Source organism: Planococcus citri, chromosome 5 (assembly GCF_950023065.1).
Source record: "Planococcus citri chromosome 5, ihPlaCitr1.1, whole genome shotgun sequence".
NCBI lineage: Eukaryota > Metazoa > Arthropoda > Insecta > Hemiptera > Pseudococcidae > Planococcus > Planococcus citri.
This window is the reverse complement of record NC_088681.1, coordinates 25483593-25496565: the sequence shown is the minus strand read 5'-3', so window position 1 is coordinate 25496565 and position 12973 is coordinate 25483593. Positions and strand designations below refer to the sequence as shown.

Here is a 12973-nt window from a genome sequence, read left to right as displayed (position 1 = left end):
TTCAGTTACTCTTTTTTACCTTTTTAGTTTCAGTTTTGCTTTGCAAGGTATTCGAAGAAAACGTGTGGCGATCATCGCTACACCTTTGGTAGGTAAAACTAGTTCACCCCTTTCGCTGATTGAAAATTTGTCTGGCGAATTTAAAAATGCACTTTTTCACGTTTACGTACTATACATAAAACTTTAAAATTTTCGAAGGAGAGTTTTTCGGTAATTTTGTGATTTCTGCCTACCTCCCTCTCAGAAAAAAATCTTCGTTTCGTTTTTGTTGGAATCCCTTAATGAATGAAAGTTCGAGCTTTGACTCTCAAACTAGACCTTTAAATGAAGAAAACAACTAACGGTAAGTAATAGATTATACTTATTGGATAAAAAACAAAAAACTTGTAACAATAGCTTTAGGTCTATACAATTTAACAATACAAGCAACTGGACAAGATGTGAATACTTTGATCCACACGCACACATATTAAAATAATATCACATTGTATTTTAAAGGTGGATAAAAAATGTAGGACAAATATAAATTCTATAAATTAATAAAAATCAGTCGTAATATCAGACTCTTCGGTAGTGCTATCGCTTCCAGTATTACTGCCAAATTCATGAAACACATCAAACTCATACTTGGGTAAGTACCATTCACGATATGACTCATCGTACGTTCTAACAAAAGAGCGTTGGATCCTTCCACCATCTGATTCTAAACTGGTATGACCATAGTACTCTCCGCAGCCGTCGGACTCTTCTCCAAAACTCAACCAGTGAATAATCTTCATCATATCTGTTTTTGAGTAACGTTGCTCAAATTCTCGAATCTGACGCCTATCGTCATGGAAAAACCATTTTATAACTTTCTTCACGACAGGCGGATATATGTTCGTTTTCCACAAATAGTCTTTTTCTACCTTACTTTTCATGATTTTGTTTATTTTACGCGATTTGAATTTTTCAATTTTTTTTCTTTTTGATGAAAATTTCCAACGTAAGAGTTCGTCTAACGAAGAAAACGATAACTTTGAATCTCTGCTATTAACGTAACGTTCAACTATTTCACTCAAAAGAGCATGAAATAATTTATCAATTGGAAGCGAATGTCTGAATCTCTTTATCTTTTTTTCATCACCGCAATAACACCAAGTAGCAAATCTCAGTATATTCATTCTTTTCAAAGAGCTGACAATACCAGATCGACATCTTTTTAGAAAACTATTAGCTATATTTTCTTTGGCAGTGAACACTTCTCGAGGGGTAAGGACTTGAGTTAAGAGATTATCAATTTCGGTAAACTTTTCATCGCCATTTGGTCGGTAACAATCATGGTAAGTGCAGTGAATCTGCAAAAAAGTAAAAACAGCATTCCTCTTTTGATATCGAGCTACTTCTCGGTTCGGATACAACTCGTCTATAAATAGAGACAATTTTTCCCAATCATCAGTTCTCCACAGTACTCTGGTGATTAGTAATTTAGATCGTAATAAACACTCCTTGAACCGTGTCTTTAAAGTTGGTTTCAAAGTGAATAACTCGAGGAATTTGTTAAATTCATCACGACTCGAGTACAAAAATAAATCTCGAAAACGGTGCATAATTCCAGCTGGTGGACTCGACTCCATTGCTTCAATAAGTAAACTTTCCTTGACTGCTACGCGATCAGTTTCGTTCAAACAATGATTCATCAATGAAATGAACACTTCCGGATGATTCAATGCTAAACATGGTCCAGCTTGTAGCAAAAATTTTCGTTTGAATTCCGACGTTGTTCGAGATAAAACTGCTTTCAGAAATTTACAGCCACTGGAACTTCCAAGCATTGGTTTTCCTTTTAAAAACTTGTCCGTAATTTGACAATTTTTCACCTCGATCATGTACTCGATTAAATTCGGAGGTGCGGTGCTCCACGAATAAATCAAAAATTGCATACAGCTTTCTTCATCTGATTTGCGATTCTTCCAGATTTGTTCAAGTAGAAGTTCGTATTTCTCAGCTGCGATGGTCAACTTGATACGATCCCAAGTCGCCTTCGCTAGCTCGAATTCTCCCAAAGACAAGAAGTTGGCGATAATGGTAAGCGGTCCTTTAGAATACAATCGCTTGAGCTGATTTTTATTCAATTTTGAGAATAAAATCTTCTGATATTTTTTATAACTACCGTTTCGAATTAAATTCTCAGTTACTTCCACTTGATCGTTTTCATTGAAAAAATCCCAGAAGTATTCGTACGCAGGCCATTGGAATTCGTCAACATCCCACTTCAACGTATCAAGTAGTAGGCCAGTCAAGGCAGCTTCATACCTTGCATCGTACCTTTCAAGATTAACCCTTTTTTTACATCTGATCCAGTAATATGTTAATTCATGATTGGAAGATCTGGTACTTTTTTTCACAGTTCTGATGAACTTTTCACTCAAAGAATCCAGAGGAAAATCCATTATATGATTCTCAAAACAGTATGCGGTTATTATTTCGAATATGAGATCGCCATCATTCAAATGCCTCGAACGCGATAAAACATTTTCTATTGTTTTTTTATGGTCAATGTGACCATTTGCGTCCCAAGCCAGTCCGTAGAGATAAAAATACGAATCATTATTACATAGTTTGCGCAATCGCAGGATATTAGGCCTGCTCCTCTCCTCAATATCAGCATATCTAAGATAATACTCTTCTTTTTCCATCTTCGCACAAAGTGCTTTCATTTTCTCCTTGATGCGGTTCGGTACCATCAAATTATCGATTTGTGGGTTCGTATTTCTTAGAAAACTGTAAAATAGGGGTCTGCTCTGAGAGTGGCTATAATGATTATTCAACGTTTCTAAAGTTGCCACAAGAGTAGCCATGTCTTCCAAACTTGGAATCATTTGGACATGGACATATGTATTTTTATCTTCCAAATCGATATAAGCAGTTTCCACTTCATTACAAGCATTTCCATCCAATTTCTGAAACAAAAATAAAACACAATATAAAAATTCAGTTCGAGGTTGAATAAAGAAAATCACATCTACCTACCTACTTCCAAAGTTTCAAAATAACACTTCTGCCATCCTTGAGTTACACAACAACATATGCCGTTACTTTGGAAACATTTTGAAATTTTGATCGACATTTATAGTGTGTATATGTTAGGTACCAAGTCCGAAATTGTACAATTCGGGGATAGTACAGCCAATTTTGTACCATCTCCGAAGTGTCCGGACCAAGCGTGAATATTACTTTTTCATCGGGCTTTGTTCGTACCATGCCCGGAGGGTCCGGACAAAGTGTTCGACTTGGTACAATTTGTGTTGTGCAAAGTCTGATACAAAGTTTTATAATGAAGGAATTCGAATTTCATGCCTTTATTTAAAAATTCAAACCTTGACATTTTATTCAAGTACAAAACGAAGGCGTTTTATTTTTTGATTTATAAATTTTCAAAAACTTTTGCACTCGCATTTACCTATTTTTTTATTCCAAAACTGAAATTTTTTGAAATTTATTTTTCAAATTTTTCCAATCTTAAAACCAGAAAAATGATCTTTTTGCATCTTAAAATAATATAGGTACCTACACGGATAAGTATTAAGCCAATTACTTAGTTCTTGAATTAGGAATTTTCGAGAGCTTCTGCCCTCGCTTCTCACTAACGCCAAAGTTTCTTCACTATTCTGAAGTTGACATTTTTTTCTTCAGAGAACAAGACTAAAGAAATGATTTTTTAATCTTAGAATTATAAATTTTTAAAATGTTGAAACCAGAAAAATTATATTTACAAAGATACCTAGGCGTATTATTTAGATTTTGAATTACATATGAACATTATGAACTTTTGAGAGCTTCTATCCTCACTTCACTCTAAGGCCAGTTTCTTCATTATTCTGAAATTGACATTTCTTCTTCAGGGAACAAGACTAAAAAAATGATATTTAACCCGAGAAAATTGAGAATTATAAATTTTTGATAGGTTTTGCCCTCGCTTTACCTGGGCTAATCGTTTTTCATTTCAAAATTTTGCATCTCTCAATTTTTGAGAGCTTCGCTAGAGCTGATTGTTTTTCATTTCGGAAATTGAAATTTTTATAGGTAAAATATCAGCTGAAATTAGAAGAATTCCCAAGGCGATTAAGGCCCACAACATTAACTTATTTCATTCTTATTGATGCTATTCAATCTTTTATATTAATACCAATATAATATACGCTTTTTTTTTCTTGAGAAATGAGCATAGCAATATTTGAATCTTTAAAAATTCCCCAAAAATCAACAAATGAATTTCAGCACCCGAAAATTTTGCTGAGGTGTATTTTAGAGTCATCTTTAAATTTTCTTTTATGTAAAAATCGAATTCATTCATTATAAAACTACATTTCGGACTTTGCACAACACAAATTGTACCAAGTCGAACACTTTGTCCGGACCCTCCGGGCATGGTACAAACCAAGTCCGATGAAAAAATAATATTCATGCTTAGTCCGGACACTTCGGAGATGGTACAAAATTGGCTGTACCAACCCCGAATTGTACAATTTCGGACTTGGTACCTAACATATAGATAGATATTCATCTCATATTGAATCTCACCCGAAAAAGAATTTTTAAAAAAATCTAGGAATTAAAGGTTGCGCCCTCAAGTAACAGGATCTAGGATCACGTACGTATAATGAGGAATGACGTCCTGATGTTGATGTTTTGTAAATAAATAAAACCAATTCTTGAAATGATGTTTCAATTTTTTGAAAAATATTGCTTATTAAAAAAATTACATATTTCTATATTTCTCATGAAATTAATGAAATCGATTATTATCGATTCCTATACTTTTCGTTTTTGCAATATTTTTTCCAGTTTTCTGTTTTTCACAATTTTAGTCCTCCTGACAATTTTTTCCAGTTTTATTATTCTGAACAATGTTTACCTACTTTTTATTTTTTACAAAAAGTAAAATCGCCAAAATCGGTAGGTATAGGTACTTGTACAATGTATAAGTACCACAAAAATTGTCAATCAGAAAATAGAGGAAACCCTGATTTTTAAAGGCGACTTTTTCGATTCTCTATTAATAGACTTTTAATCGACACCTCTAGTACATAACACGGAAAGTTGGATTTCAATAATTTACCAAAAAGAAAAATCTACGAGGAGTAATTTTTTTCAAATTTATTTCATTTGTAAAAACATGATCAGTATTTTTGGTTTGACACCATTTTGTCCCTGTTCTACGAATAATAAAAAACTGAGATTTCTAATCACGACAGCTGGCGAATATTTTTACTCCTTAGGTACCTACTCGTTTGTCGTTTTGGGTTCTTGCGAAGGATACTTTTTGTTTTTTTACCCTGAATTATCGTAGAATGAAATCCTAACTTAAGTAATCTTAAAAACTATTAAGTGATAGGTAGTTTTGAGTACCTATTCTGGATTATTCACCTTTATTTGATGTGTTGAGGAATCATTCAATGCCGAATCTGACAATTCATCAGGAGCAAAACAATCACGTTCTAAGGCGTTGAACTCTTGATGAAAATTCACATCGTCGTCTGACATGATGTTTGAATCTGAAAAAAATCCATTAGTTTCTGATTAATAATATTGTAGTTACAGGAATTATTACATTATTTTTTACTATCTATCAATATTTTTTACTAGGTATCTAAATGAAGTAAGTTGATTGAGACATATTTGCGAGAAAGACAAACCGGTAAGAAAGTACCCATAAGTATTTTTAGAGCCCAAATGTTTCATTAAAAAAAACAACAACAACAATAAACAAACATATTCATCCCTGGGAATTTTTTATTTCGGTTTCTTTAGAGATAGACCAGGCAAAATTACCAACTTGAAATAAGTAATTATGCAACCACTGAAAACTTTCACCATGGGATGAAATTTTTGCGTTGCGTAAAAATTCACTAACCCCAGGACCAACTACAACACATCGTAATTAATTATGACTTTCGATGGAAATAAAGTTACCTGTAAGCTGTAGCCTATTAGCAATCAATTGAAGAATTACATTCTAGGGACTTCCGACCCAACGAAGCACAACATTCAAGGATTATAATAATTTTCAACTTCAACAATCAAAATATTAACATTTTGCAACAATGAAAACACAACTATAGTACGCGTACTTAGAAATCACAAAGGCGATGCAACATGCAACTATCAGAAAAGAGAGGGATTCCCTTCCGAGAGCAGGTGCGATGTTGCGCGATACGTTGTTGCGCCACGTGGCGCGGCGTGGTGGTAGTACGTCGGTACTACGTAGCTAACTGCTAACTACCAATAAATATTTTGAAAGCTGTTGAAGATGTTGCCTATTTCCATTTTCCAAGGCGTAAAATAACTGTTCGAACACAGCGAATTTCAGAGATATGTAGCACAGTCTTTAAGAAATCTTTACCTCGTACCAGATGGTGAATTTGATGCTCAGTAGAATGCTCACCTCTCTTCTAAAAAAAAAGGTCATACCATATGTACAGTAAGTAGGTCTACTTATGATTCCCGAAAAAATATTCAACACTCAACGCAGCAATGAAATGATCAAAAAACATAAATTACCATTGCAATTATTTTTCAATAATTTTATTCAAATTTATATTAATTCAATTTTTGTACATGGAGCTAGATATCTACTCCTAATTCACGAAGTTGATAGAAAATAGAACTTCAGATTTTTTCTGAGCTTTTTGGGGCGCTCTTGGAGACATACGAAGAGCTACACAGGTAGGCTTTTTGGACGTGGGAAATTCATTTCTGGCATTTTTTGGACTCAATAATACAACTTTTTTCAAATATCGATGTGTTTTCGAGATGAAATTCAAAGTTTCCTTGTTGAAAATTCAATATGGAGTAAAATGGATGACAATTTTGTAATCAGCGATGTTTAATTAGTAAAAATCACCCACTTGGGTTTAAACTTCAACTGAATGTACCTGAGGTATTATTGATTGTTCTACTTTGGAGATCGCTTTCGACATCAAGTGGGGAAAAGTGTACCTACTTTAAAAGCACGACATTTTTTCAAAAAAATTTCCTTATAATTCCGAGGACAAAACGGTGACTGTTGCACCACTGAAAATTTTATAAAATTTTACTTTTAGAAGAAATAAAAAACGAAATTTTTGAAGAAAACGTGTGGCAATCGTCGCAATAACATCATTGGTAAAATTTGTTCACCCCGTTTGATGCACTTTTTCACGTTTACTGAAACCCTCCATCCCCCCCTCCCCAAAAAATTAGCTTCGTTACGTTTTTATTGTAGTACCTAAATGAATGAAAGTTCGAGCCTTGATTCGCAAACTTGATCTTAAAACAAAGAAAGAAAATAACGGTAAAAGATTTCCTTTATTAAATTATGAACAAAAAACAAAAAACTCGTAAAATAGCTATACCTAGGTACCGATATGCAATTTAACAATAAACAACTGGACGAGATGTGATGTGAATATTTCGATCCACACACACGCGTATTAAAACAATATCACATTGTATGTATTTTAAAGATAGGTAGGTATGTAAAAAATGTAGGAGTATCTAATATAAATTCTAAAAAATTAATAATAATCAGTCGTAATATCAGACTCTTCGGTCGTGCTATCGCTTTCAATTCCTTTGCTAAACTCATGAAACACATCAAACTCATACTTGGATAAGTGCCATTCACGATCTGACTCATCGTAGGTTGTAACAAAAGAGCGTTGGATCCTTCCACCATCTGATTTACAACTGGTATGACCATAGTACTCTCCGCAGCCCGCGGACTCTTCTCCAAAATGCATCCAGTGAATAATCTTCATCATATCTGTTTTTGAGTAACGTTGCTCGAATTCTCGAATCTGACGACTATCACCATGGAAACCCCATTCGATAACTTTCTTCAGGACACGCGGATATATGTTCGTTTTCCACAAATAGTTTTTTTCTGCCTTTCTTTTCATGATTTTGTTTATTTTACGCGACTTTAATTTTTTAATTTTTTTTCTGTTCGATGAAAATTTCCAACGTAAGAGCTCGTCTAATGAAGAAAACGATAACATTGAATCTCTGCCATTAACGTATCGTCCAACTATTTCACTCAAAAGTCGACGAAATAATTTGTCAATTGGAAACGAACGTTTGAATCGCTTTATGTTTTTTTTATCGCCGCAGTAGCACCACGTAGCAAAACTCCGCATATTCATTCTTTTCAAAGATCTGACCCAACCAGATTGACATCTTTCTAGAAAACTATCAATAATATTTTCTTTGGCGGTAATTACTTCTCGAGGGGTAAGGACTTGACTTAAGAAATTATCAATTTCGGTAAACTTTTCATCGCCATTTGGTCGGTAACAATCATGGTAAGTGCCGTGAATCTGCAAAAAAGTAAAAACAACATTCCTCTTTTGATATCGAGCTACTTCTCGGTTCGGATACAATTCGACTATAAATTGAGACAATTTTTCCCAATCATCAGTTCTCCACAGTGCTTTGGTGATAAGTAATTTGGATCGTAACAAACACTCCTTGAATTGTGTCTGTAAAGTTGGTTTCAAAGTGAATAACTCGAGGAATTCGTTAAATTCTTCACGACCCGAGTACAAAAATAAATCTCGAAAACGGTGCATAATTCCAGCCGGTGGACTCGACTCCATCGCTTCAATAAGTAAACTTTCTTTGACTGCCACACGTTCTGTTTCGTGCAAACAATGATTAGTCAATGAAATGAACACTTCCGGATGATTCAATGCTAAACATGGTCCAGCTTGTAGCAAAAACTTCTGTTTGAATTCGGGCGTTGATCGTGATAAAAAAGCTTTCAGAAATTTACAACTACTGGAATTTTCAAGCATTGGTTTTCCTTTTAAAAACTTGTCCGTAATTTGACAATTTTTCACCTCGATCATGTATTCGATTAAATTCGTTGGTGCGGTGTTCCATGAATAAATTAAAAATTGCATACAGTTCTCCTCATCTGATTTGCGATTCTTCCAGATTTGTTCAAGTAGAAGTTCGTATTTCTCACATGCGATGGTCACCTTGCTACGATCCCAAGTCGCCTTCGCTAGCTCGACTTCTCCCAAAGACAAAAAGTTGGCAATAATGGTAAGAGGTCCTTCAGAATATAATTGTTTGAGCTGATTTTTATTCAATTTTGAGAATAACATCTTCTGATATTTTTTATAATTACCGTTTCGAATTAAATTCTTAGTCACTTCCACTTGATCGTTTTCATTGAAAAAATCCCAGAAGTATTCATAAGCAGGCCATTGGAATTCGTCTTCATCCAATTTCATTGAATCAAGCAGGTCAGCTAAAGCAGATTCATAGCTTGCATCGTACCTTTCAAGATTAATCCTTTTTTTACATTTTATCCAGTACTTTGTTAATTCATGTTTGGAGAATCTATCTTTTTTCACAGTTCTGATGAACTTTTCACTCAAAGAATCCAGAGGAAAATCCATTATATGATTCTTTAAACAGTATGCGGTTATTATTTCGAATATGAGATCGCCATCATTCAAATGCCCCGAACGCGATAAAACATTTTCTATAGTTTTTTTATGGTCAATGTGACCATTTGCGTCCCAAGCCAGTCCGTAGAGATAAAAATACGAATCATTATTGCATAGTTTGCGCAATTGCAGGATATTAGGCCTGCGCCTCTCCTCAATATCAGCATATCTAAGAAAATACTCTTCTTTTTCCATCTTAGCACAAAGTGCTTTCATTTTCTCCTTGATGCGGTTCGGTACCATCAAATTATCGATTTCTGGGTTCGTATTTCTTAGAAAATCGTAGAATATGGGTATGCGCTTAGAGTGGTGATAATGATTATTCAACGTTTCTAAAGTTGCCACAAGAGTAGCCATGTCTTCCAAACTTGGAATCATTTGGACATGGACATATGTATTTTTATCTTCCAAATCGATATGAGCAGTTTCCACTTCATTACAAGCATTTCCATCCAGTATCTGAAACAAAAATAAAACACAACATAAAAATTCAATTCGAGATAATAAACCTGAATGAAGAAAGTCACATAAACACTAGTTTCATGTGCCACTCTTATAGGTTACAAAACTACCGTTTTTTTTCCTAGCCAGTCATAAAAAATATCGTCAGTTTCGAAACATTTTGTAATTGTAATTTTGATCGAAATTTAAGTAGGTGTAGGTATAGGTATTCATCTCATATTGAATCTAGCCGCGAAGATAATTTTAAAATAAAAAAAATCTAGGAATTGAAGGTTCCCCTCGAGTAATAATACATAGGATCCAGGATCACGTACGTGTAACGAGATGTTCTAATGTTGATGTTTTGTAAATAAAAGCAGTTTTTGAAATTATTTTTCAGTTTTTTTAAAAATATTGGCTAGGTACATATTAAAAAAATTATTTTCCATAAAATCAATTCTATAAAATTGATGAAATCAATTTTTATCGATTTGTATACTTTTCGTTTTTGCAATATTTTTCCCATTTAAAAATTATTCTGAACAATGTTTATGTATTCATTATTTTTTGCAAAAAATCGAGATGATTGATTCTTGTAAAAATAAAATCGATTGATAAGAAAGTAGAAAGTACCAAAAAAAGTTGTCAATCAGAAAATTGAGGAAAAATTTATTTTTAAGGGCGAAATTTCGATTCTCGATTAAATGGAATTTAAATCGACATCCCGTATCACGAATAGTTGGATTTTAAATTACCAACAAGAATTATTCATTACAGCAATTTTTTTCAATTTAATTTAATTTGTAAAAAATAACCAGTATTTTTGATTTGACACCATTTTGTCCCTGTTCTATGAATAAAAAACTGAGATTTCTCGTCACGACAGCTGGCAAACATTTGGACTCATTTTGGATTCTTGGAGAATACTTTTTGTATTAATCTGAATCTTCGTAGAATAAAATCGTAACCTAATCTTAAAAACTATTAAATTGGTAGTTTCGAGTATTCTAGATTATATTCACCTTTATTTGATGAGCTGAGGAATCATTTAACGTCGAATTTGGTAATTCATCTGGAGCAAAAATATCACATTCCATGGAGTTGAACCCTGGACGAAAATTTACATCGTCGTTTGACATGATGTTTGCATCTGAAAAAAATCCGTTGGTTTCTGATTAATAATTTTAATAATAGGAATTAAAGAATTACATTATTTTATACTAAGTTTCTAAATGAAGCTATTTGATTGTTTGAGACATAGGTATTTGTGAGAAAGAAAACCCGGTAAAAAAGTACCCTTAAGTATTTTTAGAGCCTAAATTTTTCATTAAAAAAAACACAACAACAATAAACAAACATAATATGCATCTCTGGGAATTTTTTATTTCGGTGTAATGAATTATGACTTTTGAAGGAAACAAAGTTACCTGCAGCGTATAGCAATCAATTGAAGAGTTGAATTTTAGACACTTCCGACTCAACGAACGAAGCACAACTTTCAAAAATTGTAATAATTTTCAACAATCAAATCAAAATATTAACAGTTTGCAACAACGAAAACACAACTATAGTACGCGTACGCAGAAATCACAAACGCAACTACCTACACCTAGAGGTATCAACAAACTAAAAAAAAAGCAACAATGATATAGGTGGAGGGATTCCCTTCCGAGAGCACATGCGATGTTGCGCGATATCGTTGTTGCGCCACGTGGTGGTAGAACGTAGCTTGCCATGCCATTCACCTAAATACCTAATCCTTTCCCTTTCACCACCTAGTACAATATTTTGAAAGCTGTTGAAGATGTTGCCTATTTCCAAGGCGTAAAAAAAATATTCAAATACAGCCATTTTCAAAAATAGAGATAGCACAGTTTTTGAATAATCCTTACTTCGTACGTACGAGGTTGAATTTGATGCTCAGTAGAATGGCCCTTCTTTCCTAAACAAGAGCCATTACCATGTACTGTACGTACAGTATGTAGGTCTACTTATGATTCCCGGAAAAATATTCAACACAACACAGCAATGATGAAATGATCAAAATTGTAAATTATCATTGCAATTATAGAATTATTTTTGAATCATTATTCATTATTCAGATTTATTTTAATTTATATTCATTCAATTTATTTTTTGTACATGGAGCAAGATACTCTTAATTCACGAAGTTGTTACAGAAGATACCACTTCAGCATTTTTTCTGAGCTTTGGACGCGCCTGGAGACATGACCTACGAAATGTTATGGGTAGAGTTTTTGCACATGGGAAGTTAATTTCTCATTTCTGGTATTTTTTGGATCCAATGATACAAAATTTTTCAACTATCGAATTGTTTTCGAAATGAAATAAAAAGTTTCCATGTTAAAATTCAATATGGAGTAATAAATGGATGACAATTTTGCAATTAGCGATGTTTAATTAGTAACAATCAACCCCTCGTGAATGGAAGATTCACGATAATTTTCCACTCTGGGGTTTAGACTTCAACTCAATGACACAATGAGCCTGAGGTATTATTGTTCTACTTTGGAGATCACTTTCGAGTTCGACATCAAGTGGGAAAAAATGCTCTTTCAAAGACAGAATTTTTTCAAAAAAAATTGTTTTACAATACAGAGGACAAAATAGTGACTGTTGCACCGCCGAAAATATTATAAAATTTTACTTTTAGAAGAAATAAAAAACAAAATTTTCGTAGATTACCTAATTGAAGAAAATGTGTGGCAATCGTCGCAACACCATCTGTAAAAATACTTAGCTCACCTTATTCGCCAATTGAAAATTCGGTTGGTGAATTTTAAAATGAACTTTTTAATGTTTACTCAAACTTGAGAATTTTCGAAGGATTGTTTTTCGGAAATTTTGTGGTTACTGTCCACCTCCCTCCCAGAAGAATATCTTCGTAACATTTTTGTTAGAGTTCCATAATGAAAGAAAGTTCGAGCATTGATTCGCAAACTGTGCCTAAAATGAAGAAAAAAAACTAGGTAATGGAAAAAGTTTATATTGGACTAAAAACAAAAAAAAAACTTGTAAAAATAGCCGTAGGT

At 33.5% G+C, this 12973-nt stretch overlaps 1 protein-coding gene across 1 annotated transcript; it reads right to left on the bottom strand.

The window, feature by feature from the left end:
* Positions 1–7321: 7321 nt before the first annotated feature.
* Positions 7322–11067, bottom strand: LOC135848751 (uncharacterized). Its single transcript, XM_065368737.1, has 2 exons — positions 10943–11067; positions 7322–9938 (listed from the first exon to the last, which is right to left on the bottom strand). The coding sequence occupies exons 1-2, from the start codon at positions 11057–11059 to the stop codon at positions 7539–7541; spliced, it is 2517 nt and encodes an 838-aa protein (XP_065224809.1). The 5' UTR covers positions 11060–11067; the 3' UTR covers positions 7322–7538.
* Positions 11068–12973: the final 1906 nt, after the last annotated feature.